The 26,347-nt window shown below is 40.4% G+C and overlaps 1 protein-coding gene and 1 pseudogene across 1 annotated transcript; one reads left to right on the plus strand and one right to left on the minus strand.

Moving 5' to 3' along the window:
* Nucleotides 1-893: 893 nt before the first annotated feature.
* ARL1 (ADP ribosylation factor like GTPase 1) lies at nt 894-13,578 on the minus strand. The gene is made up of 6 exons (XM_010357204.2): nt 13,400-13,578; nt 11,624-11,761; nt 8,652-8,733; nt 7,182-7,293; nt 2,524-2,702; nt 894-1,805 (listed from the first exon to the last, which is right to left on the minus strand). The coding sequence occupies exons 1-6, from the start codon at nt 13,401-13,403 to the stop codon at nt 1,775-1,777; spliced, it is 546 nt and encodes a 181-aa protein (XP_010355506.1). The 5' UTR covers nt 13,404-13,578; the 3' UTR covers nt 894-1,774.
* A 3,548-nt stretch (nt 13,579-17,126) lies between these two features.
* LOC115900138 lies at nt 17,127-17,225 on the plus strand (annotated as a pseudogene).
* Nucleotides 17,226-26,347: the final 9,122 nt, after the last annotated feature.

A 26,347-nucleotide genomic window follows, 5' to 3' on the forward strand; every position in this document is an offset into this window, starting at 1 on the left:
AAGATGACAAATACCTATCCTACTATTTCAACTATGAACATAATTCTGAAATGCCATATGCCAGGTACCACACCAGATACTAGGGACATAAATATGAAAAAGTCTCTGCCCCTCAGGAGTAATATTGGTTGTACCGGAACACTTGTAGCTGAAGAAAAATCTCCAAAAAAGATTTCAGAGACTAAAGTGGGAATGGGTGCTGAAGAATGAGCAAGAAGGGTGAGAGTCCCGCAGGTGAAGGGAGAAAGCTGCAGAGAATGAATATAAGCCTGGAGAATGAACATAAATGTGAGGGGAAGAGGTCAGAGGCCAACACTGGACGCACAGTGAAGGCCAAGAAAGGAACTACTGATGTTCCCGAGACCTGCGGGGAACCATGGCATTAAGCTCTCAATACCAGCACCTAATTTCTTAAACGCTGGTTTTCCAACTTAAGCGAAAGAAACTCACCCGTTTTTAGCAATTATGAAGCACTATATTTACTTCTGTCACATTAGTTGATTTTGAGGTGGACTGGGTAATTTGAAAAGCTCCTTTGAACATGAATTGTTTTTAAACTTACAATCTAGCAATAAGCCTAATTTTTAAACCAGAATGCTTAATTTCCCCCTGTATAATCAGTAAGATTTTGATTTTTAACAAGTTTACATGTTTGAATGTAACAAGTTTACATTCAAAAAAGACCAAATATTGGACATGGTAGATAAAAAGAATGAAAACCAGTAAAGACACCTTTTATAACCTGCAAATAGATTTTTAAACCTTCCTTTCCTTTAATGTGATATTTTCTCTTTAATGTGTTATGAATTCCATCAAATATAACCATTTAGGATTATTTATAGTATGTCACTGATCACTTCTACTAGTATAGACAAATAAGTTTATAGACATTATTTTGAATGTAACTGCTTTAATTAGCATAATTTTATTAAAGAGTTAGACTGTGTTGTCAATACTGACATTTTTGGGAATATATAGTATAGTTTATAAGTCAGGCTTCTGAACCAAAAGTTTTACTTTGAGCCTTATTCCCACCTTACTAGCTAGCAGGTGACCTTGGGCAAGCCAGAAAATAATTAAAGGTGCGCTGAATACATACAATGAGGACATCATAACCTGTCCTACCTACTTCACAAGCTTTCTGTACAGATCAGCTAGGTCAACATAAGATTTTTCTTTTGACAACTGTAAAGTACTATAAAATGACAATTACAGATAAGTCAATGAAGTTAACCATCAAAATAATATTCATGCCTATAACCAAAAGCTTTTAAACAAAACAGCTTAATAAAAAGTGGTCAGATAAGCAAATAAAGATTATATTATACACACTATGTTCCTCACCTACTCTACTGAGTCTAATCTTTGGAAAGATAATTCATTTTAAAGGGAAAAAAAATCTGTTAAGATATTTTTTAGTATTTATACAAACAAGCTGCAACTACTATTCAAAAATAGGTTTTTTCATCCAATAGGAGTACATTCTTTAATAGAACTGTATTTTGAGTAAGAATTCCATACAAATAGAATATATACCTTAACACAAGAAAGCAAGAAAAGAATATTTTACATTACATAGAACATTCAGGTGATTCGATCGAATTATCCCTCCAACCAAATATTTCTTTTCCCTATTTACCACAAACATTGCAGTCAGTCAGTATATGCCAATAATCATACAGTTTTAACATCTAGTAGTGTGAAGTACACTTGACTGTTTCCAAAGGGAGAGAGGTGATGTAGTCTTCGTTTCAGGGGAGAAGAATGGACTGAATTACTGTCTGCTTTTTAATGTTTCAACTAACCTGTAAAGAGAAAATGAACTGTTTTATAAAATTAACTTTCAGGCATAAAGCATGATCATCTATAATAAACTTTGTATTAGAGGTGGATTCCAAAGTACTTAAAATAAAGACAGCTAACATAGATGAGGTTATGCATTAGATTTCCATAAGGTTCCTTTAAGCTTTGAATTTGTCTATGATTTGAATGAAAAATTCAAAAAAGACCAAATATCTATTTTCCAGGCTACTACTACTTCTGGGCTACATATGGATGACTCAGAGGTGAAACTAGTCTCAGTCTTCAAGGAGGTGATTAATGAGTAGATGAACAAATCAAACAATTACAAGACAGCATAACAAGTACTATGTCACTAATCTGTGACAAGGGCATCTAACTTTACGTGAGTGGTTAGGCAGTAGGAATAGAGATACATTAGGAAAAGCTCTTCAGAAGACAGCCTGAAGCTAATTCCTGAAGGATAAGGAATTGGAGGGTGAGGTGAGGCAAGGAAAAGGCTAAAAATTGGCAAAGAATTGTAACTGTCATCAGGTAGGTGTGGTTGAGAAGAAGACGGATGCACCTGAAGACCAGTGGGAGAAAAGGCTAGAGGAACTTATGAAATAAGCTGCTAAATAAATCAAAGTTTCATCCTCAACACTGGAGAAAAATTACACGTGGACGTGCATAGCTGCAAGCACACACAAATGCACAGATGGCTTCTGGAAACATGATACTTGCCATTCCATTGCCTCATCAAGGCCAGTGCCTTTGGTTGCTGATGTTTTGAATATTTGCCATTTTCGGTCCTTCAAGGCAGGTAACCCAAGTGAATTTGCCATCTCTGAGGAAGTCATGGCCTGTTCCATGTCCTGTTTATTTGCAAACACCACTAAAATGGCTTTTCTCAGCTCTTCTTCCTAAATGAAATTGAAAATATTTAATTTCCTTTAACCAATGGGCTCTCTCGAGTTTAGAAAATGTCCAAAAATACATTTTAAAAGTGTATTTATTATTAATATATTCATTATACATTATGAAATTATAGAGAAGTATAAAGAAAAGAAGCTTCACCCATAACCCTACCTCCCAAATATGATCACTGTTAACATTTTGGGTGTTTTCTACTAGTACTTTGTTTTGCAGATACTTAAGAGCTTATTTAGCAAATACATTTATACATTTAAGATCAGATTTATATATAGTTCTATACCCTGCCTAAAAAGTAAAAATTAAAATCATGTTTCTCCAAACTATTAACAATTTTTTCAAAATAAAAAAATGGCTAAATATGCTGTACACTATGGACGCATGCACCATAAACTGTGTTAACTATTTTCTAGTATTAGACTCTTATTAGATTCTTTCCACTGGACTATTAGATAAACCCAAGTGACAGGGTCTTTATACAAAAATCTTTGTTTGAATCTACTTTCTTAACACAATATTCTAAAAATGGAGTTAAAGTATGAACAGCTTTTTTCAGGCTTTGATAAACTGAATACATGCATGAACAGCTTTCCAGAAAGGTTACCCTACCAACAGTGTATAAAAGTCTCCATCTTCAATGCAGCCTTTGCAGAGTTGGGAATTATTTACTTTTCCAAACACAGCATCTCATTATATATTATTAGGGTATTCGAAATGCAAATGGGTTGAGCCAGGAGAATCGCTTAAGTCCAGGAGTTTGAGACCAGCCTGAGCAACACACAGGTCTCTACAAAAATTTTTTTAAAAAACGAACGAAAAAGGAAGCAGAGTCAGGAGATCAAGGTTATAATAAGCTTTGGTTGTGCCACTGCATGCCAGCCTAGGGGACAAAGGGAGACGCCCCTTTTTTTTTTTTCTTGAGACAGAGTCTCCCTCTGTCGCCCAGGCTGGAGTTGCAATGGTGCAATCTTGGCTCACTGTAGCCTCCGCATCCCGGGTTCAAGCAATTCTCCTGCCTCAGCCTCCTGAGTAGCTGGGACTTCAGGCGCCCGCCACCACGCCCGGCTAATTTTTCTATTTTTAGTAGAGATGAGGTTTCACCATGTTGGTCAGGCTGGTCTCGAACTCCTGACCTCGTGATCCGCCTGCCTTAGCCTCCCAAAGTGCTGGGATTACAGGCATAAGCCACCACACCCTGCTGACCCTGTCTCTTTAAAAACAAATGCAAATGTTATTAGCAATGTTTTCCCCCTATGAACTGCCTTTTGCTCATTTTGCAAAAGATCTTGCTATGATTAAGATCACTAATCCTTAGTCATTGGTTTCTGGTTAGGCCTGGTTTCTTATCTTAATCTTGTTTATACTTGCCATATCTGAGCTTTGTGTGTGTGGGGGGGGGTTACGTTAATATAATTAAATCTCATCTTTTGAATTCCTTATATGTTCTTATAATTTTCATTTTTTACATTTAATTATTTACCCATTTAGAATACATTTTTGTGTATAAGAAAGTTGAAAGGCCAGGCACAGTGGCTCACACACACCTCACACTTTGGGAGGCTGAGGTGGGTGGATCACCAGGTCAGGAGTTCAAGACCTGCCTAAGCAACATGATGAAACCCCGTCTCTACTAAAATTACAAAAATTAGCCGAGTGTGGTGGTGCATGCTTGCAATCCCAGCTACTCAGGAGGCTGAGGCAGGAGAATTGCTTGAACCCGGGATGCAGAGGCTGCAGTGAGCCAAGATTGCGCCACTGCACTCCAGCCTGGGCAACAACAGTGAAACTCTGTCTCAAAAAAGAAGAAAAAAGTTGAAACCTAAACTGCTTTTGTGTCTATACTATATATTTTTAATTTTGTTTGTTTTGAGACGGAGTCTCACTCTGTCACCCAGGCTGGAGTGCAGTGGCACGACCTGAGCTCACTGCAACCTCCACCTCCTAGGTTCAAGCAATTCTCCTGCCTCAGCCTCCCATGTAGCTGGGATTACAGGTGTGCGCCACTACACCAGGCTAATTTTTGTATTTTTAGTAGATGTGGGTGGCCAGGCTGGTCTCAAACTCCTGACCTCAAGTGATCCGCCTGCCTCTGCCTCCCAAAGTGCTCGGATTACAGGCATGAGCCACAGCGCCTGGCCTGTGTCCATGTTTTAACATTAACGGTCCTGACTCGTACTCGGCCTGTACTTAACATAACATGATATTTACTGATGAATTAAAAGTCACTTCCTAAAGAAAGAATCCAACTTTTACTTCTTTCTCTGTAAGACTTTATAAGTCAAATCCTAACACTGCAAGTAACCTAACAACAATCCTGACCAACTCAAGAACTGTAAACTGAGGTCAACAATCCATTCGTTTTAAGCAATACTTTGTATGATAAAAATATAATATATCATGTGAATTATATCTAAATAAAGCTGTTCTTTAAAAAACCCATTATACCCAAGGCAATTAAATCTTATCCTTACATTTAAATTTGGTCTGAGAAGCTCTTATAATAAATATAATGCTATGATATATTTAAAAAAAAAAATTCACCAAATGTTTAAAACTATGAAGTCTGCAATTTATAACTTGGAAGTCATTAAGAAGTCAATAGTTCAAGAAATCAAAAGTCCTGGGCTGAGCATGGTGGCTCACTCTTGTAATCCCAGTACTTTGGGAGGCCAAGGCGGGCAGATCAGGAGGCAGGCAAACTGCTGAGGTCAGGAGTTCGAAACCAGCCTGGCCAACATGGTGAAACCCCATCTGTGCTACAAATACAAAAATTAGCCAGGTGTGGTGGCAGAAGCCTGTAGTCCCAGCTACTCAAAGGCTGAAACAGGAGAATCGCTTGAACCTAGGAGGCGGAAATTGCAGTGAGTGGCAATCACGCCACTGCACTCCAGCCTGGGTGACAGAGCAAGACTCTGTCTCAAAAAAAAAAAAAAAAAAAATCAAAAGTCCATAGTCCTCTCATCTGAGGATGCTTTTACCTAGGTATCAACTGGCCTAGAACTTATATTTCAACATCCCTTGATTAAACAATTCAGAATCACAGTTTTTGACAAGAGAAAGAAATTTATCCATCTAATTTTCCAGAGCAGGGGCAATTTTATTATTATCATAGTACATTTGATTATTTTTCCATTCTTAAAAAATGGATGATTTAATGCATCCTCTGAATTTGAGCAGTTAGCCAATATATGATCTTATTAACTTCAGTGAATAAAATGTATTGAATTCTTAATTAAGTGCTATACACTGTTCCTCCTATCAGGGTAAACTCAAGGAACTTACATTTTAGAAGGAGAGATACATAAGCAAACAAATACTTTTTTTTTTTTTAATTTTTATTTTTTGAGATGGAGTCTCATTCTGTCACCCAGGCTGGAGTGCAGTGGCACAATCTCGACTCACTGCAACCTCTGCCTCCCGGGTTCAAGTGATTCTCCTGCCTCAGCCTCCCAAGTAGCTGGGATTACAGGCACGCACCACCATGCCCAGCTCATTTTCTTGTATTTTTAGTAGAGATGAGGTTTCACCATGTTGGACAGGCTGGTCTCGAACTCCTGATGATCTCTGGTGATCTGCCCGCCTCGGCCTCCCAAAGTGCTGGCATTACAGGCGTGAGCCACCATGCCCAGCCAACAAATAAATTTAAAAATGTAAAAAAACAGTAAGTGGGATGCAATGGCTAACACCTGTAATCCCAACACTAGGAGGTTGAGGCAGGAGGCTCACTTGAGGACAGGAGTTTGGGACCAGCCTGGGCAACATAGTTAGACCCCGTCTCTACAAAAAAAAAAACTAAAAAGAAAAAAAAAGAAACAATATTGGTATAAAGAATAAAGAAGGATAAAGGATTAGAGAATAAATGAGACGTCTTTCTGGGGAAGGGATGTGGGAAGAAACATGTCAGGAAGGCACCCATGCAAAGATGCTGGAGAGAAGCAGAAGGATCAGCAAGTGCAAAAGGCCCTAAGCCAGGTGTGCAAGCTCGTGTCCAAAGAACAGAAAGAAGGTCTGTGTAGCTAAAGCACTTTAAACACTGGGAAGGGCAAAAAACGATAAACGTGAGGCCAGCATTGTGCCAGCAACCCAGAAATACATATTTCTCTGAACTTTAATCCTTCTAAAACAGCTAAAAATAAAAAGACATATTTTAAAAGTCACATCAAATAAGTGACTTAGAATAGATATTTTTGTTTAAGTGAGCTCTGAACCTCCTGGAAAATCAAGCAATCTGGCTTAAAGGAAGAGGAAGTTACAAGGTTAGTTTTTGTTGTTGTTGTTTTGTTTTGTCTCCAACCCTCTCCTCAAATGTATTTTTGGAATAGAAAATCATTTGCATAAAAGAAAATATTAAAAGGATGGAGAGAACAACCCCTGCATTCTTTTTAATTATTCTTCAGTGTAATAATATGTACTGGAAACAGCAAACGTAAATGATTTCCCCATATTTTAAAGTGGTTAAGTTTTCTTACCTCCAACATGGCAACTAACTCCGATTTGGAAATGCCAATTCGGTCTCGGTCACAACTGTCTACTACATAAATGACTGCATCTGTGTTTGAATAGTAACATCTCCAGTATGGCCTAGAGAAAATTCAAAATGGGAGAATATATTGTTACTGTTTTAAAGAAGAAACTGACAAATCAATTGCCAATTCTGTCCCACACATGTTAGAATCAATACCTTAATGATTCACTGTTTCTGGTGGATATATGTACCATATCCCTCAGATGTGATGGAGTCAAAAGAACGTTGATAAACATTAAATTGCAGGACCAGGGAGTTTCAAAATGAATTCAGACTTCAGGATGACAAAATTTATTTATAATCTATGAAATCACTAAATATACTGATAGAAAAGTTGTACACAGACCTGATCATTACACTTTCTTAAACAAATATTTAACTAGGTACCCCTTAAGAGGAATAAACTTTTTAAATGTGATTTCATTTAACAGTCATGAAATTAATCACTGACATTAAGCAGTAGAAATGGCTAAAATTATAAATAAACTCAAAAGTGATTCAATGGAGTCTCTCTGAGCTACTCTGGCTTGGGAGGCTGCACAATTAAAAAAAAAGAAACGTGATTCAATAAATGAGTTATAAGAAGTCAGAATGTTTGGAGAATGCATCACTAATCTTTTAAGATGGTACCATCATGAGCAACTACTGACAGTCACCAAACATTCACTGTTGCCATATCAAGCCCAAAATGCTAAGCAGAAGACCCAAACTGCAGAAGGCATTTATTTTTTATTTATCCATTTATTTTTTTGAGACGGAGTCTCGCTCTGTAGCCCAGGCTGGAGTGCAGTGGCGCAATCTTGGCTCACTGCAAACTCCGACTCCCAGGTCCTGGTACAAGCAATTCTCCTGCTTCAGCCTCCCAGGTAGCTGGAATTACAGGCACGCACCACCATGCCCAGCTAATTTTTGTATTTTTAGTAGAGACGGGGTTTCACCATGTTGGCCAGGCTGGTCTTGAGCTCCTGACCTGGTGATCTGCCCACCTCGACCTCCCAAAGTGCTGGGATTACAGGCGTGAGCCACTGTGCCTGGCCAATGACATTTATTCTTATGTTAGCCCTAAATGGTAGGCCTGCAAGGTACTTTATAATCAATTCCAAAACTGTGTTTCCGAGAGGAGAGACTGACAAGAACTAAATGGAGGGTCCTTTCTAGTTGAGAATAACTGAAGTAATAAGGTCTTGAGATTTTCATGAAAAGAGTTTCATTAAGCAGATATCTGGAAAACGGGGCTCCTTAAGTTTTAACTTAATGGATGCTCTAAGGAAATAGTTCCAAATTTTACCTCATTTTAAACTAGGTGGCTCCATTTAAATCACAATAGAACACATATTCTAGTTTACTGATGTTAACCCTTAAAAGAACCAATAAATGTTAAATACTACCAAATAACCTGGTCTTTGTACCATACCTGATACTTGTCTGTCCTCCTAAATCCCAGACTTGGAATTTAAGGTTTTTGTATGTCACCGTCTCTACATTAAATCCAATGGCTGGAAGAGAAATCAAATCAGCGGTATGTGTACACTAATACATTCCACATTCAAAATATCCTATCTAATTGAGTTATAGCAATTAATGGTAGCTGTTATTAGAGTTTAAAATATATATAATATATACATAATTTGTCTTAGGATTCGAATTAAAAAGAAATGGTAATTGTTGAATCACATTATTGGCTGAGATTTTATACCATTTAAGACGAGACAGTATGCTCTGCTCCCCCACACGCGTGCACGTGTGTGCACAAAACATCAATGAGCAAGATCAATACCATCTTCAGGATATTTTTTAAAAGCCAGCAGTTCTGCAAATAAAGTGTATAATTTTAGCTCAAATAAATTTAAAAAAGATTTTAAAAAAGAAATAAAAAGGAAAACATAATTTTTAGCTCAATGGAAATCCTATTAAACTTCCCTCATAAAAGAGTAGTTAAAAGTGTTCGAAAGCTGTATTTAGAAAATACAGTTGTGGATGTACTATAAAAAGTAGAATTTTGGTTGGTAGCCAATAAACAGACCAAAAGCAAGAAAAGCTAAACTTCAATTCTAAACTTCAGCATGGACACAGCCATGGCTGCAGCTTTCAATCTCACGGCCCATCTGCAGACATCCTCAAGAGCTCACTTGTAATAAGGTCATGGCTGGATGGTCAAAGGGCAGGTGTCCCATCCCTTTTCTCTGCCATCCTTCTTAGGTGAAAAATAGGTAAAAAATAACTTCCATGGCTGGGTGCGGTGGCTCACACCTATAATCCCAGCACTTTGGGAGGCCGAGACGGGTAGATCACCTGAGGTCAGCAGTTTGAGACCAGCCTAGCCAACACTGTGAAACCCCATCTCTTCTAAAAATACAAAAATTATCCGGGCCTGGTGGCACATGCCTGTCATTCCAGTTACTCTGGAAGCTGACACATGAGAATCGCTTGAACCTGGGAGGCACAGGTTGCAGTGAGCCGAGATGGCGCCACTGCACTTCCGCCTGGGCAACAGAGTGAGGCTCTGTCTCAAAAAAATAAACAAATAAATAAAACTTCCGGCTATAACTGGACAATTAGCTTTTGTTTTATATTTAAGTTTACAGTGGTGATACCTTTGAGTATTTGGCAAGTATGTCTATTACAATTAAAAAATAACAACACTATGACAAATTTGAGCAAAAAACTAAAATGCAAGTTCATGATGTCTCCCTTAGAATTAGGTAGGAGTGTAATCACAATGTTCACTAATAGTGAAAAAAACATCGTTTACATGTGCAAGACAAGAGAATGGCGTAGACTGGGTGCAATGGCTCATGCCTGTAATCCCAACATTTTGGGAGGCTGAGGTGGGAAGATGGCTTGTGGAAGTAGAGGCTAAAGTGAGCTATGACTGCGCCACTGCACTCCAGCCTGGGCAAAAAAGCAAGACACTTTCTCAAAAAACAGTGTGGTGTAAAGCAGCACTCACTGAAACTCAAAACTATCCACTGTGCTGCTCTGTGCACTGCAGGAGATGCCCAGACAGAAATGGGTGATTTTGAGAAGCAAAAACTAAGGGAACTAAAATTTGCTGAAGATAGCAAAAAGGAATAACAGACATTACAGGGTTCAAAACACTCTTCTTTCTTAAAGGTTAGCCTCTTTTGTTTTAGTCCATAAATTTGAACAGCAACCATAAGAAATATCCTGAGTGACAGAGTAATGTTAGAGGCATAATTTAAATAATCTTGGGCAAACTGTATGAACTCTTCAATTTAATTTAAATATATTAATCTTCTCCAAGTAAATTGAGGTCAACAAATGAAAAAGAATAAATAACAACAGTATTCTCATACAGTCAAATAAGACTGTTGGAGAATGTTTTTGTAAGACAGCAATAATTGATTAAAATTGAGGTATTTCTTCTCTTAATAAATATATACATATATATGCATATATATTTCGAGACGGAATTTTGCTCTTGTTGCCCAGGCTGGAGTGCAATGGTGCGATCTCGGCTCGCCACAACCTCTGCCTCCCGGGTTCAAGTGATTCTCCTGCCTCAGCCTCCCGAGTAGCTGGTATTACAGGCATGCACCACCACGCCTGTCTAATTTTGTATTTTTAGTAGAGACGGGGTTTCTCCATGTTGGTCGGGCTGGTCTCGAACTCCTGACTTCAGGTGATCCACCTGCCTCGGCCTCCCAAAGTGCTGGGATTACAGGCGTGAGCCACTGTGCCTGGCCTTCTCTTGATATTTTTAAGGTACCAAATTACTTCAACACTCAATCTCTAAAACTCAGATCTTTAAAAGTAATCAATAGAATTACCTAGATAAACTAATCTTAATTAAAACAGTAACAAATACAGAAAAAAAGGCACTTCACATGTAATATTACTTAATATTTATATAATTCTTTACACAGGTTTAAAAGGTACTTTTAACTACTTCATTTATTTCCCCCTGAAAGCTAATGGGTAGTTATCTTATGTATTTTATTAGTAAAGATACTGGCTCTCAATAAGATTTAGTTATTTAAACCACTTTTAAACAGCTATAAACAGTCAAACCCGGCTGTAAACCAGAACAAGGGTCCTTAAATTACACTAAGCTGCCTCTCAGTTGATGGAAAAAGTGTTATCAATGTTTTGTTCATACCAGCAGTTTATAAACTTTATCAAATACTTTGTTATATGAATTAATTTATTCAGAAACAGGCCTGGCATAGTGGCTCATGCCTGTAATCCCAGCACTTTGGGAGGCCAAGGCAGGAGGATCACTTGAGGCCAAGAGTCCAAGACCAGCTTGGGCAACACAGTGACACCTGATCTCTATTAAAACAAAAACAAAAAAAAAGAAAGAAATAGAGTTGTTACATGGAGACCAGAAAACCCCTACAATTAGTTCATCATACCAACACTTACTAGGTATAGTAGTAACAACTTCTCCAACTTGTAATCTGTACAAAATTGTGGTTTTTCCTGCTCCATCTAATCCCAAAATTAAAATCCTCATTTCCCGAGTTCCAAACAGACTGGAAAATATACTTGAGAAAAAGCCACCTAAAACGTAACAAAAGAAAAAACATACACAATGTCATTTTGTGAACTAGGTACACAAAACATCTAATCTTGTCCTTTGAAAGCTATATACCAAATTAAATATTATAATTTCCTGGATGCATAGGTGCATATTTTTGCTAATGAAATATATTATTCAACATCAAACAATTAGTTATGTTACTATGTCCTAAATATTGTGTCATGCAAGCACAGAAGATAAACCAAATAATAAGAGAAATATGGCCGCTGTCTTTGGGAATCTCATTTTCTAATCAGCAGAATAGGAATATTTTAGCATGATCCCCTCCCTACCCCCAAAAACCAAGGGGCCAGTAAGGAAGATAGTGGGACAATGTAATCCTCGCACAGGAAAAGTATTGTACAGCAGCAGTACCACTGTAACCAACTTCAATCAGAGGTCTCCACCAAGCAATATAACTAGTACAAGAAATTGAGAAAGAAGTTGAAAACAATAACTATTTTGACAGAAAACCCATTTTAAAAAATAATAAAGCTCTATCCAATGCATCACAAAATATTCCCAGAAAGCTTCCTGTACATCAAGTATTGTGTAGTATAAAAGCACAGTCTTTTTCCCATCCAGAGCCATTAGAGAAGATTAAAAACAAGTTACATTAACGATACAAAAAAAAATCGTTAACATCAGAAGTGATGCCACACTGTTATTTGGCAAAGACATGGTATAACTAAGAGCTGCCAGTTGAAAAATGAACACCAACACGGGCTAGAGAACCTTGGGAAAGTTCAACAGAATGGGTGTGACTTGACAAAGTCCTTTCTACCATTTACAGGTAGAAGAGAGCCGGAACAAAACTGAAGCGGGTTTTGTTGGAAGCGGGTATGGAAGACAGGACAGCGCCTGTGATGCTTGGGAGCAAGAAGTATGCTCCCCAGAAAACTGTGGAGGGATTCAACCAAGCCAAACAATCTGCACCTTCATTTGGAGGGTGGGAAACAAGTTAAAGAATGTGCACCCTTATTTGGACCCTAGTGATGCTTGTGAGAAGGCAGTTCCCTCAATCAGCGGGCCAAGAATTGAGAATAAAATTTCATTTACCGACTAGAAATACCCGTATTATTGCATGAAACGCTACAGCAGATGAGCAGACAAATGCCAAACTGGCCATAGAACAACATAAGCAACACCTGCTCTCGGATTTTGCAAACTGAGGCCGTCCCAGCGCCCCTGGTAAAGAGAATAATTAAGCTTCCACTCTGGGGCCGCAGCTCATCTTTCATCAAGAAACCTCAGCGAAGCTGCGACTGACGCGTTGCCAGCCTTCGCAAGAACAACTCTGCCCAGCAAGTGGAGCTGGGGATGAGGGAAAACTTCATGATAAGGGGAAAGAACTCGAACCCAGGCTCTGCAGACCCGCGCTGTCCGGGTCCCCGGACCCCGTGGGATTGAAGGGGAAACGAGAGAGGGCGGAGGAGGACGCGAAAGGCCGGATCCACCCCTAGAGATGAAGATCCGAGGTAAGTTAAGTCCTCGGCGACCCGCCCCCTGAGGAGCTGGCTACTCTAGGGTTCCCCAGCCGGCCCCTCTCCTCCTCTGCACCCCAGCCCTCGGCCGCGGCCCCCTCGAACGCGCCTAGGTGCCCTTCTCGAACTCCTCACCCATGATGAACCGCCTGTCCTCCCTCGCCGATCTTCAGTGATTCCTTGGCCTTCGGCGGCAGCTCCGAGGCGGTTTCCTCGCAAGCCCAGTCAGCCAGCAACTTCCACGTCGGACTCCAGGCGGGGGCGGGAGCGAGGGGCAGCTGCGACTGCGCGCCGGGAACTGTGGCCTGAGCATCCACGTCGTCGTTTTCGACTCACGGTCCCCGCTCACTGGATGTAGATACTGTGGACGCCAGAAAAGAAAAATAATTCAAAAACCTGAAGTATCTCCTACTTCTGTTTTTCTGTACGGAAAGAACTTCTGAAATAGAGAAACTGGAATTTTTCTTTTAAATTCTGACACCAAAAAGTGGCGAATCTGACAACTAAAAATGCGAGTCGGGCCTCGATGAGACGTCCCTGTCGGACGCTGGCGCACGCTGCGGCGTTACATAGGACGCGTGTACTGGAGCGCCCGGAGGGGCCAGCCCAACTCTCCCCAGGTGCTTTCTCCCAGAAAGAAACAAGACTACGTAATAATGATAGGAATGATCCCGCGCTGCCAATGCGGAGCAGCCTTACACCTGAAGCCAGTAACCGGAGATTTTTGTCTTCGCTGTGGCCTGCAGGACAAGGACCTCGCCCGCCTTTCTTCTCGCTGACCGAGCACTTGAGACCGCATTTCTGGGGTTGGCAGTGTGGACTGGCTGGTCACGATCGTGGGGACCAGGGACTTATTCCCTCGAGGGTCGACTGTTGGAAGTAATGTAGGTTTTGATAGTGAAGTGTGTTGAGAGGAGGAAAGAAGCACGCCTAGAGGATGTGGAGAAGGAATTTCCCCTAGAGTAATTTCTAAAGGTTGAGCATGTAGGTTTTAAAACTTCCCAAAGATCCATTGAAAAGCAAACCTTCCGGCAGGGCGTGGTGGCTCACGCCTGTACTCCCAGCACTTTGGGAGGCTGAGGCGGGGGGATCACGGGGTTGGGAGATCGAGACCATCCTGGCTAACACGGTGAAACCCCGTCTCTATTAAAAATACAAAAAATTAGCCAGGCGTGGTGGTGGGCGCCTGTAGTCCCAGCTACTCGGGAGGCTGAGGCAAGAGAATCGCTTAAACCCAGGAGGCAGAGGTTTCAGTGAGTCGAGATCGTGCCACTGCACTCCAGCCTGGGCGACAGAGCGACACTCCGTCTCAAAAAAAAAGAAAAGTAAACCTTCCATCCCTAATACCCTGTATCTCAGTGATCCCCAGTAGTCACTACTGTTAATACTCTCTTAGGTTTTCTTCCAAATCTTATTAATACCTTTGCATATTGTTTTTATTTATAGTACAGATTTTCATCCATTCAACAGAAGCTTATGGACTGCCTTTTTAGTTTATTTTTAAAGAATTCTTCTAGCTTTAAATAAAAATTGTATGTATTTACAGTGTACCATGTGATGTTTTCATAGATGTATATGTTGTGAAATGATTATCACAATGAAACTAAATTAACATATCCATCACCTCACATAGTTGTGTGTGCGTGTGTGTATATGTTTATTTTGTGCTAAGAATATTTAAGGTCGGCCAGGTGTCGTGCCTCAGGCCTGTAATCCCAGCACTTTGAGAGGCCGTGGTGGGCAGATCCCTTGAGACCAGGAGTTGGAGTCCAGTCTGGGCAACATCGTGACACCCCATCTCTGCAAAAAAATAAAAAAATTAGCCAGGCACAGTGGCACCTGTAGTCCCAGCTACTTGAGACGCTGAGATGGGAGGATCACTTGAGCCTGGGAGGCAGAGGTTGTCGTGAGCCGAGATCCTGCCACTATTCTGCTTTCTAATTCTACGAGTTCCACTTTTTTTGACTCTACATATAAGTGGGATCATGAAGTATTTGTGTTTCTGTGCCAGGCTTATTTCCCTTAGCATAAATTCATCTATATTATCACAAATGACAGGATTTTCTTCTTTTTAAAGGCTGAATAGTATTCATTATGTGTATAAATATACATATATATACCCCATTCCTATGTTTCACCTTTTCTTTGTCCATCAGTTCACTCTTAGGTGAGTCCATACTTTGGCTTTTATCAATAATGCTGCAATGAGCATGGTGATGCAGATATCTCTTTGACATAGTGATTTCATTTTATTTGGCTATATACCCAGAATATATGGTATATATGTATATATTGTATATATAGTATATATACATATATGATATATATTGTGTACACTATATGGTTTACAGTGTAGTTCTATTTTTAATTTTTTGAGGAGCATCCATACTGCCTCCCATAATGGTTGTACCAATTTACATGCTCACCAACCACGCCTATTTTGGTTTTGACTTGTTTGCAGACCCCTCTAGTTGTCTAGGTTCTGAACTAGGTTTGCCTGTTGCTCTCACCCTTGCCCCCAAAACCACAGGTTCACGGAAATTTTCCTGCAAGGAAAAGTTTTGTTTATTTTTATTTTTGTTAATGGTTTGAGAAGGGGAGAAGAGCTCTTTACCTAACACCCAAACCTTTCTAAGCCTATCCTTTGCAAGCACTGTGTGGTCTAATTATTGGACTTCTGTGCTTATGATTCTATAATACCTCCTCTTAAACAAGATTAGTTTGCTGCTACTTGAAAGATCTTGGCCGTTACTACTTCAAACTTACGTCGATGTCAGATTTATATTTGAGTATGATGTATGTAATTATTGAAAATAGAAATTCCCTTTAAAAGAGAACTGAGGCCAGGCACGGTGGCTCATGCCTGTAATCTCAGCCCTTTAGGAGGCTGAGGTGGGTGGATCACCTGAGGTCAGGGGTTCAAGACCAGCTTGGGCAACGTGGTGAAACCCCGTCTCTACTAAAAATGCAAAAATTAGCTGGGCGTGGTGGCAGGTGCCTGTAATCCCAGCTACTTGGGAGGCTGAGGCAGGAGAATCTCTTGAACCTGGGAGGTGAAGGTTGCAGTGAGCTGAGATTGCCCCACTGCACTGCAGCCTGGGCGTCAGAGCAAGACCCTGTCTCAAAAAAATAAATAAAATAAAATAGAACTGAAAGGAAAAATGTGCTGTAATATAATTTTGTATTCAAACTACATATTCTGAACCAGATAAATGAGATCTATATCAGGATGCTTTGTAAACTGAAATACTATATACAAATGTACATGTATTGACAGCCTTTCAGAATCTATATTAAGTACCTAATTACAAGTCACTGTGGAAATGACAGTGTGATAAAGACTAAAAAAGACACATTAGGCATTTTGATTAAAAAATCTTATTTTTCAAAATTTGACCATATAATGCTTTGCTTTGTTAGTAAAGAACTGACTAATTCCCTACAGGCATTGAAAACAAAACAAAGGCCAGAGCAATGGCTCATTCCTGTAATCGTAGCACTTTGGATTGAGGCGGAAAGATTGAGGTCAGCAGTTCAAGACCAGCTGGGCAGTATAATGAGACCCCCTGTCTACAAAAAGAAAATTTTTTTTGTAGTTAGCCTGGCCTGGTGACACACACCTGTGGTCCCGGCTACTTAGGAGGCTGAGGCAGAAGGATTGCTTGAGCCCAGGAGTTCGAGGCTGCTGTGAGCTATGATCAAGCCACTATGATCTAGCTAGGGCAACAGAGCAAGATCTTTTTGCTAATAAATGGATAAAGTGTTGAGACATTGAATAAGGAGATTTAATGAGCCAACACACACGAAATAGAATAGTTATCAACACATAATACTCAAGATTTTTTTAAAAAGTGTTGAAAGCTTGTTTCAGCAACACATATACTAAAATTGAAGAATACAAGGAAGATTAGCATGGCCTCTGCACAAGAATGCCATGCAAATTGAAGCGTTCCATATTTTAAAAAATTTTTAAAAAGAATAAAAGTATTGAGACAAATGTATAATTGACAAAGCCGTAAATAGCCAAGAGAAACTTAGCTAATCTTTATTGGTGATTACATCCCACCTCCACCACTACTTCTCTCAATTTATGACAAGAGCAAAGTTCCTACTTTTATAGGAACACAAATGCATAAAGGTCATGATAAGATGTTGAAAAATAAAATAACAAAACTTATTTCCTTTATATTTTGTAATTCTAACTAATGACAACCATTAATCTGTAGGAAAGATGTATGTCTTTAGGGCAATGTTGCTTTTCAAAATGTAGTCATTCCTATTAATATTGACCTAGCGGCTGGCCAGGCGCGGTGGCTCACACCTGTAATCCCAGCACTTTGGGAGGCAGAGGCGGGTGGATCACGAGATCAGGAGATCGAGACCATCCTGGCTAACACGGTGAAACCCTGTCTCTACTAAAAATACAAAAAATTAGCCGGGCATGGTGGTGGGCGCCTGTAGTCCTAGCTATTCAGGAGCCTGAGGCAGGAGAATGGCGTGAACCCGGGAGGTGGAGCTTGCAGTGAGCCCAGATCACGCCACTGCACTCCAGCCTGGGTGACAGAGCGAGACTCGGTCTCAAAAAAAAAAAGAAAATATTGACCTAGCATTACAGTTTCCTGCTTACTAAAATGAAGTCTTTGAGGAAGTAGAATTATAGCATCATGCTAGAATTAAAACTAAATATTTGGTTTTCATTTATTTATGTAGGTATTTATTTATTTATTTATTTTTATTTTTATTTTTTTGAGACGGAGTCTCGCTCTGTCGCCCAGGCTGGAGTGCAGTGGCCGGCTCCCAGCTCACTGCAAGCTCCGCCTCCCGGGTTTACGCCATTCTCCTGCCTCAGCCTCCGGAGTAGCTGGGACTACAGGCGCCTGCCACCTCACCCGGCTAGTTTTTTGTATTTTTTAGTAGAGATGGGGTTTCACCGTGTTAGCCAGGATGGTCTCGATCTCCTGACCTTGTGATCTGCCCATCTCGGCCTCCCAAAGTGCTGGTATTACAGGCTTGAACCACCGCGCCCGGCCTGTGTATTTATTTATTTGAGACAGGGTCTCACTTTGTCACCTAAGCTGGAGTGCAGTAGTGTCATCATGGCTCATGGCAGCCTAGACCTTCGGGGCTCAAGCGATTCTTCCAGCTCAGCCTCGCAAGTAGCTGGGACTACAGGTGTGCAAAGCAAATTAAAAAATTTTTAATTTGTTTGTAGAAATGGGGTCCCATTATGTTGCCTAGGCTGAGCTTGACTTCTTAGACTCAAGTGATCCTCCTACCTCAGCCTCCCAAAGTGTTAGGATTACAGGCATGAGCCACTGCACCTGGTCAAAACTAAATGTTTAGATTGTAAGTCTTTGGAATTTTTTTCTGTAGACATGCATGTAGAATTGATCTCACCTCAAATGTCATCCTATTTAAAAATTGCAACCTACCCTTAGCCTGATGTTTTAATACAACTTCTCACCAAACAGATTATAATTTACTTGCTTATTATGCTTATTATTTATTGTCTTACATTCACTAGAATGTAAGATCTATGAATGCAAATATTCTTGGCCTATTGGTTCACTATTTTGTTCTTGTACATGGCCAATAAACAAATATTTAAATTCCAAAACAAGTTTTTGAGGCCAAGGCCATAAATATTAGTTTAATTCTTGAGCATATATTCTGCAATATGATTAAACTTGTTTCCTAGGATAGTCATAACTGAAGCACTTGTCCTAATTTGATACAAGAGGCCAAACCGTCTTCTTCAAGGAAATTGTGGTATTTGAAGAGAAGCCACCAGGTGGTGGTGTTGTTTCAGACTAAGTCTAGAATCAAGTCAATTGGTCAGTTTACTAAAAGCTGAGTGGGCAGTTTCATCCTTTTCGTATCTTATGGTCCAGGAATCACTAAATTTTAAAATGTGAATGTTTTAATGCAGTTCAAGCAAATAAAATAATTCAAAAACTCCTTTGACTAAAGTCACAATAAGATCAAATAAGCGCAGAATTTTAAAGCTAGAAAAATCCTCAATTTCAGCCACCTCAATTACACATAAAGAAGTAAAAACAAGCCTGACAACAAAGCCAGGACAGCAAATTTGATCATTTAACCTGGCCTGGAATAACTAGATTATGATGTCTTTTGTAAATGAGCCATGATCTATACATTTCATAAATTTCTTTTCAAATACATGACTATGCCTCAAGTATTTGCTGTAGTTTCCAAAGTTAAGAACTTAGCATTTATGTGTGTTCCATTGCCTATTGGAAGTTACATTCTGTTGTTCAGATTTTATTCTACAAAGAAGAAACCCATATAATAAGCGTAAATATATAAGTATAATAAATATAGGCTTCATAAGGGCTTATAACTATGTATATTTATAATTGTATTTTAAATTTAGGAGCAATTTGAGATCATAACTAGGCGTGTGAGTTTCACAAATCAGGATATTTATAGTGTTTCAAACATGTTTCCTTTTAATGACATGTATTTTGCCAACAAAGCAGAATTTCTCTTTAGACTAAAGGTTGTTATTTTTTCAATTAAGATACAATTCACATACCATAACTCACCATTTTTAAATGTACAATTCAGTGGTTTTGAGTAGATTCACAAGGTTTGTAACTATCACCACTATCTAATACCAGAACATTTTCAGCAGGCTGAATAGAAAGTCTGTACCCATTAAGTAATAATTCTCTAGTCCCCACCCCAAATTCCTGCCTCTGGTAACCTCTCATCTACTTTCTTTCTCTATGAATTTGCCTAATCTAGGTAGTTCATATAAGTAGGATCATACAGTATTTGTTCTTTTGTGTTTGGTTTATTTGGCATTATGTTTTCAAGGTTCATCCATATTGTAGCATGTATCATTCCTTTTTATGGCTGAATAATATTCTGTTATATGAATATACCACAATTTGTTTATCCATTCATAAGTTAATGGACATTGGGTTGTTTTCACTTTTTGGCTATTTGAATAAAGGTGCTATTAACATCTCTGCACAAGTTTTCGTGGGCACATATGTTTTCAGTTCTCTTGGGTATACACCTAGGAGTGGAATTGGTGGGTCATATGTGTGTTTAACTTTTTGAAGAACTACCAAACTATTTCCCGTGGTGGCTATGCCATTTTACATTCACACCAGCAATGCATCTGGGTTCTGTTTTTTCCACATTCTCACCATCACTTATTTTCCACTTTTTAAATTATAGCCATCCTATTGGGTGGTTTGCATCATGGTTTTGATTTGAGTTTTGCTGATAAAAACTAATGATGTTGAAAATCTTTTCACATGTTTATTGGACATATGTATATCTTCTTTGGAGAAATGTCTATTCACATCTTTTGACCTGTTTCAATTGGGTTATTTATCTTTTTATTGTTGAGTCATGAAAGTTCTTTATATATTCTGTGTACTAGATCCTTATCAGATTTACGATTTACAAATATGTTCTCCCATTCTGTGAGTTTTTTCACTTTGTTGAGCATGCCCTTTGACACACAAACTTTTTAAATTTTTTGTTTGTTTGAGACAGAGTCTTGCTCTGTCGCCCAGGCTGGAATGCAGTGGCGCAATCTCGACTCACTGCAAGCTCCACCTCCCAGGTTCACGCCATTCTCCTGCCTCAGCCTCCCAAGTAGCTGGGACTACAGGTGCCCGCCATCACGCCTGGCTAATTTTTTTGTATTTTTAGTAGAGACGGAGTTTCACCTTGTTAACCAGGATGGTCTCGATCTCCTGACCTCGTGATTCACCCGCCTCGGCCTCCCAAAGTGGTGGGAGTACAGGCTTGAGCTATCGCACGTGGCCAAAAGTTTTTAATTTTGTTGAAGTCCAGTGCTCTGGTTTGAACGTGTCCTCCAAAGCTCATGTGTTGGAAACATGATCCCCAATGCAACACTATTGAGAAGTGGGACTTTTATGAGGTGATTAGATCATTAGGTCTTTATCCTCATGAATGAATTCATGTTGTTATCAAAGGAGTGGGTTTATCACTAGAGTAAGTTTGTTATGAAAGCGAGTTCTGCCCTTTCTCTCAAGAGTGCTCTCTTGCCCTTCCACCTTCTGCCATGGGATGACAGAGCAAGAAGGCCCTCACTGGATGCAAGCACCTTGATGTTGAACTTCCCAGCCTCCAAAATTGTGAGAAGTAACTTTTTCTTCTTTATCAATTACTCAGTCTGTGATATTCTGTTATAACAACACAAAATGGTCTAAGACATACAAGTTATCTATTTTTTTCTCAGCTGGGTGTGGTGGCCCACGCCTGCCTTCCTAGCACTTTGAAAGGCCGAGATGGGTGGACCACCTGAGGTCAGGAGTTCAAGACCAGGCTGGCCAACATGGTGAAACCCTGTTTCTACTAAAGATACAAAAATTAGCCACGCATGGTGGTGCACACCTGTAATCCCAGTTACCCAGGAGGCTGAGGCAGGAGAATGGAGGTTGCAGTGAGCCCAGGAGGTAGAGGTTGCAGTGAGCCAAGATCGCACCACTGCACTCCCTCCTGGGCGACAGGGCAAGACTCTCTCTCAAAAAAATATATATATATATCTATTTTTTTTCTTTTGTAGCTTTTGCTTTTGGTATCATATCTGAGAAACCATTGCCTCACCCAAGCTCACAAAGATTTAGTTATATTTTCTTCTAGGAGTTTTATAGTTTTAGCTCTTACATTTTGATCTTTTTCTATTTTGGGTTGATTTTTGCAAATCATGTGAAATATGGATCCAAATTCATTTGCTTGACCAGGCTCGAGTGGCTCATGCCTATAATCCCTGTACTTTGGGAGGCCAACGCAGGCAGATCGCTTGCGGCCAGGAGTTTGAAACCAGCTTGGCCAACATGGTGAAACCTCTCTCTACTAAAAATACAAAAATAAGTCAGGTGTGGTGTTGCATGCTTGTAATCCCACCTACTTGGGAGGCTGAGGCAGGAGAATCACTTAAACTTGGGACGTGGAGGTTGCAGTGAGCTGAGATTACACCACTGCACTTCTGCCTGAGTGACAGAGCAAGACTCTGTCTCAGACAAAAAAAAAAAAAAAAAAAAAAGCCCTGGCATGTGAATCTTCAGTTTTCCTGGCACCTTTTGTTGAAAAAAGTAGAGTACACTTCCTCCATTAAATGGTCGTCACACCTTGTCAAAAATCAATTGATCATAGATAATATAAATTCCTTTTTCTTTTTTTTTGAGTCAGAGTCTCACTCTGTCACCCAGGCTGGAGTGTAGTGGCACAGTCTCCACTCACTGTAACTTCCACCTCCTGGGCTCAATTGAGTCTCCTGCCTCAGCCTCCCAAGTAGCTGGAACTACATGCGTGTGCCACCACGCCCGGCTAATTTTTTTTTTTTTTTTTTTTTTTTTTTTTTTTTTTTTTTTTTTTTTTTTTGAGATGGAGTATCACTCTGTTGCCCAGGCTGGAATGCAGTGGTGCAAACTCGGCTCACCACAGCCTCCACCTCCCAGGTTCAAGTGATTCTCCCGCCTCCGCCTCCCAAGTAGCTGGGATTACAGGTGCCTGCCACCATGCCTGGCTAATTTTTTGTTTGTTTAGTAGAGATAGGGTTTCACCATGTTGGCCAAGCTGGTCTTGAACTCCTGACCTCAGGTGATCCACCCACCTTGGACTCCCAAAGTGCTGGGATTACAGGTGTGAGCCACTGTGCCCAGCCTCTTTTTTTTCTTTTCTTTTCTCTTTTTTTTTTTTTTTTTGAGTCTTGCTCTGTCACTTAGGCTGGAATGCAGTGGCATAATCTCAGCTCACTACAACCTCTGCCTCCCAGGCTCAAGTGATTGTCCCACCTAGGCTTCTGAGTAGCTGGAACTACGGGTGTGCACCACCACACCCAGATAATTTTTGTATTTTTAGTAGAGACAGGGTTTCACCACGTTGCCAAGGCTGTTCTCAAACTTCTGTACTCAAGTGATCTGCCTGCCTTGGCCTCCCAAAGCGCTGATGGCATTGCAGAAGTGAGCCACCACACTTGACCCATCTTTTTTCTTTTTTTAAATAATTTTAACTAATTTTACAAAAAAAAGTCAGTATTCATTTCACGTTACTACATTACAAATTTATTTCTGAATTCTCTCTCTCTCTCTTTTTTTTTTTTCCTGAGACAGTCTCCCTCTGTTGCCCAGGCTGCAGTACAGGCACACAATCTCGGCTCACTGCAACCTTCACCTCCTGGGTTCAAGTGATTCTCGTGCCTCAGCCTCCCCAGAAGCTGGCATTACAGGTGCATACCACCATGCCTGGCCAATTTTTGTATTTTTAGTAGAAACGGGTTTTCACCTTGTTGGCCAGCCTGATCTCAAACTCCTGGCCTCAAGTGATCCGCCCACCTCGGCCTCCCAAAGTGCTGGGATTACAGGTATGAGCCACTGTGCCCAACCTCTGAATGATCAATTCTAGTCCATTGATATGTATGTTTATCTTTGTGCCAGTACCACACACACTGAGTTGATTTTTTTTTTTTTTTTAATTTCGAGACAGAGCATCACTCTGTTGCCCAGACTGGAATATGGTGATGCAATCATAGCTCACTGTAGTCTCAAACTCCTGGACTCAAGCAGTCCCCCTGCCTCAGTCTCCTGAATAGCAAGGACTATGAGTGTGCAACACCATCCCTGGCTAATTTTTTAATTTCTTGCAGGGATGGAGCCTCACTATGTTGCCCAGACTGGTCTTAAATTCCTGGCCTTGAGTGATCCTCCCACCTTAGCCTCCCAAAGCAGCTGTTAATTGTTGTAGCTTTATAGTAGGTTTTAAAATTAGGAAGTGTGAGTCCTCCAACTTTGTTCTTTTCCTACTTTGTCTTCGCTATTCTGGGTCCCTTAAATTTCCATGTGAATTTTAGAATCAGTTTATTCACTTCTGCAAAAAAAAAAAAAAAAAAGGCAGTTGGAATTTTTATAGGGATTACATTGAATCTGTAGATTAATTTGGGAAGTGTCTTAGTTTGTTCCTGCTGCTATAACAAAATACCTTAGACTGAGTAATTTATAAACAATAGAAATTTATTTATCACAGTTCTAGAGCTAGGAAGTCCAAGATCAACACACTAGCAGATTTGGTGCTTGGTAAGGATTGCTATCTGCTTCCAAGATGGCGCCTCTTGGTGCATTCTCATATGGTTGAAGGTGGCTCATGCCTGTAATCCCAACACTTCAGGTGGATCACCTGAGGTCAGGAGTTCGAGAACAGCCTGACCAAGGTGGTGAAACCCCGTCTCTACTAAAAATACAAAATTGGCAGAACACAGCGGCTCATGCCTGTAATCCCAGCACTTTGGGAGGTGAGGCGGGTGGATCACGAGGTCAGGAGTTCAAGACCAGCCTGGTCAACCCGATGAAACCCCGTCTCTACTAAAAATACAAAAATTAGCTGGGCATGGTGGTGCATGCCTGTAATCACAGTTTACTCTGGAGTCTGAGTCAGGAGAATCACTTGAACCCTGGAGGCGGAGGTTACAGTGAGCCGAGATCATGCCCTGCACTCCAGCCTGGGCAACAGAGCAACACTCTATCTTGCAAAATAAGTAAATAAATAAGCCATGTGTGGTGGCACATGCCTGTAATACCAGGTACTAGGGAGGCAGAGGCAGGAGAATCACCTCAACCCAGGAGGCGGAGGTTGCAGTGAGCTAAGATTGCACCATTGTACTCCAGCCTGTACAACAAGAGCGAAACTCCGTCTCAAAAAAAAAAAAAGAAAAGAAAAGAAAAAGAAAGAAAATCACTCCAAAATGCAAGAGTAGTGATCCTGGCAATTCTGATATGCCAAAAAGAAGCCTTTGGTTTTTCCAACCCTCTCTTCCCCAACTACTCGTTTTCCAACTTCCATGCTTTGTACTCTGATGCAATACTAGTAATCAGCAGTGAGGAGATCTAGTCCTGGGCACTCCAGAGCATTGTCATCATATACGGTTTGATACTATCTGCAGTTTCAGGCATCCACTGGGAGTCTTGAAACATATCCCCCATAGATAAGGTTGAGAGGAGGGTACCAGGTTGAATTCCAACATATGAATTTTGGAGGGATACCTACATTCAAACCATAGCAGGAAGTGTTGTCCTCTTAACAACATTTATGGGCCAGGCACAGCAGCTTATGCTGGTAATCCCAGCATTTTGGTAGGCCAAAGCAGGTGGATCGCTTGAACCCAAGAATTTGAGACCAGCCTGGGTAACATGGTAAAACCCCATATCTATTTAAAAAAAATTAGGCTGGGTGTGGTGGCTCACACCTATAATCCCAGCATTTTGGGAGGCCAAGGCAGACGGATCATGAAGTCAGGAGTTCGAGACCAGCCTGGCCAACATAGTGAAACCCCATCTCTATTAAAAATACAAAAATTAGCCCGGCATGGTGGCATGCGCCTGTAGTCCCAGATACTTGAGAGGCTGAGGTGGGATAATTGCTTGAACTTGGGAGATGGTGGTTGTAGTGAACTGAGATCATGCCATGGCATTCCAGCCTGGGTGACAGAGCGAGACTCCCTCTCAAAAAAACAACAAAAAAATTACAAAAATTAGCTGGGCATGGTGGCACACACCTGTAATCCTAGCTACTCAGAAGGCTGAGGTGAGAGGATCCACTGAGTTCAGAAAGTCAAGGTTGCAGTGAGCTGTGATCACACCACTGCACTCCAGCATGGGAAATAGAGAGACACCTTGTCTGAAAAAAATTAATTAATTAATTAAAAACCATAAAAAGCAATATTGTATAGGCCAGGAGTGATGGTTCACACCTGTAATCCCAACACTTCCGGAGGCCAAGGTGGGTGGATCACCTGAGGTCAGGATTTAGAGTTCAGCCTGGCCAAATGGTGAAACCCTGTGTCTACTAAAAATACTAAAATTAGCCTGGCATGGTGGTGTGCGTCTGTAGTCTCAGCTACTCGGGAGGCTGAGGCAAGAGAATTGCTTGAACCAAGGAGACAGAGGTTGCAGTGAGCTGAGATTGTGCCATCGCACTCCAGCCTGGATGACACAGTGAGGCACCATCTCCAAAAAAAAAAAAAACACAGAAAAAACCCCCACAATATCATGTCTTCCAATCCATGACTATGTGATGTATTTT

The sequence above is a fragment of the Rhinopithecus roxellana genome, chromosome 10 (assembly GCF_007565055.1).
Source record: "Rhinopithecus roxellana isolate Shanxi Qingling chromosome 10, ASM756505v1, whole genome shotgun sequence".
Taxonomy (NCBI): Eukaryota; Metazoa; Chordata; class Mammalia; order Primates; family Cercopithecidae; genus Rhinopithecus; species Rhinopithecus roxellana.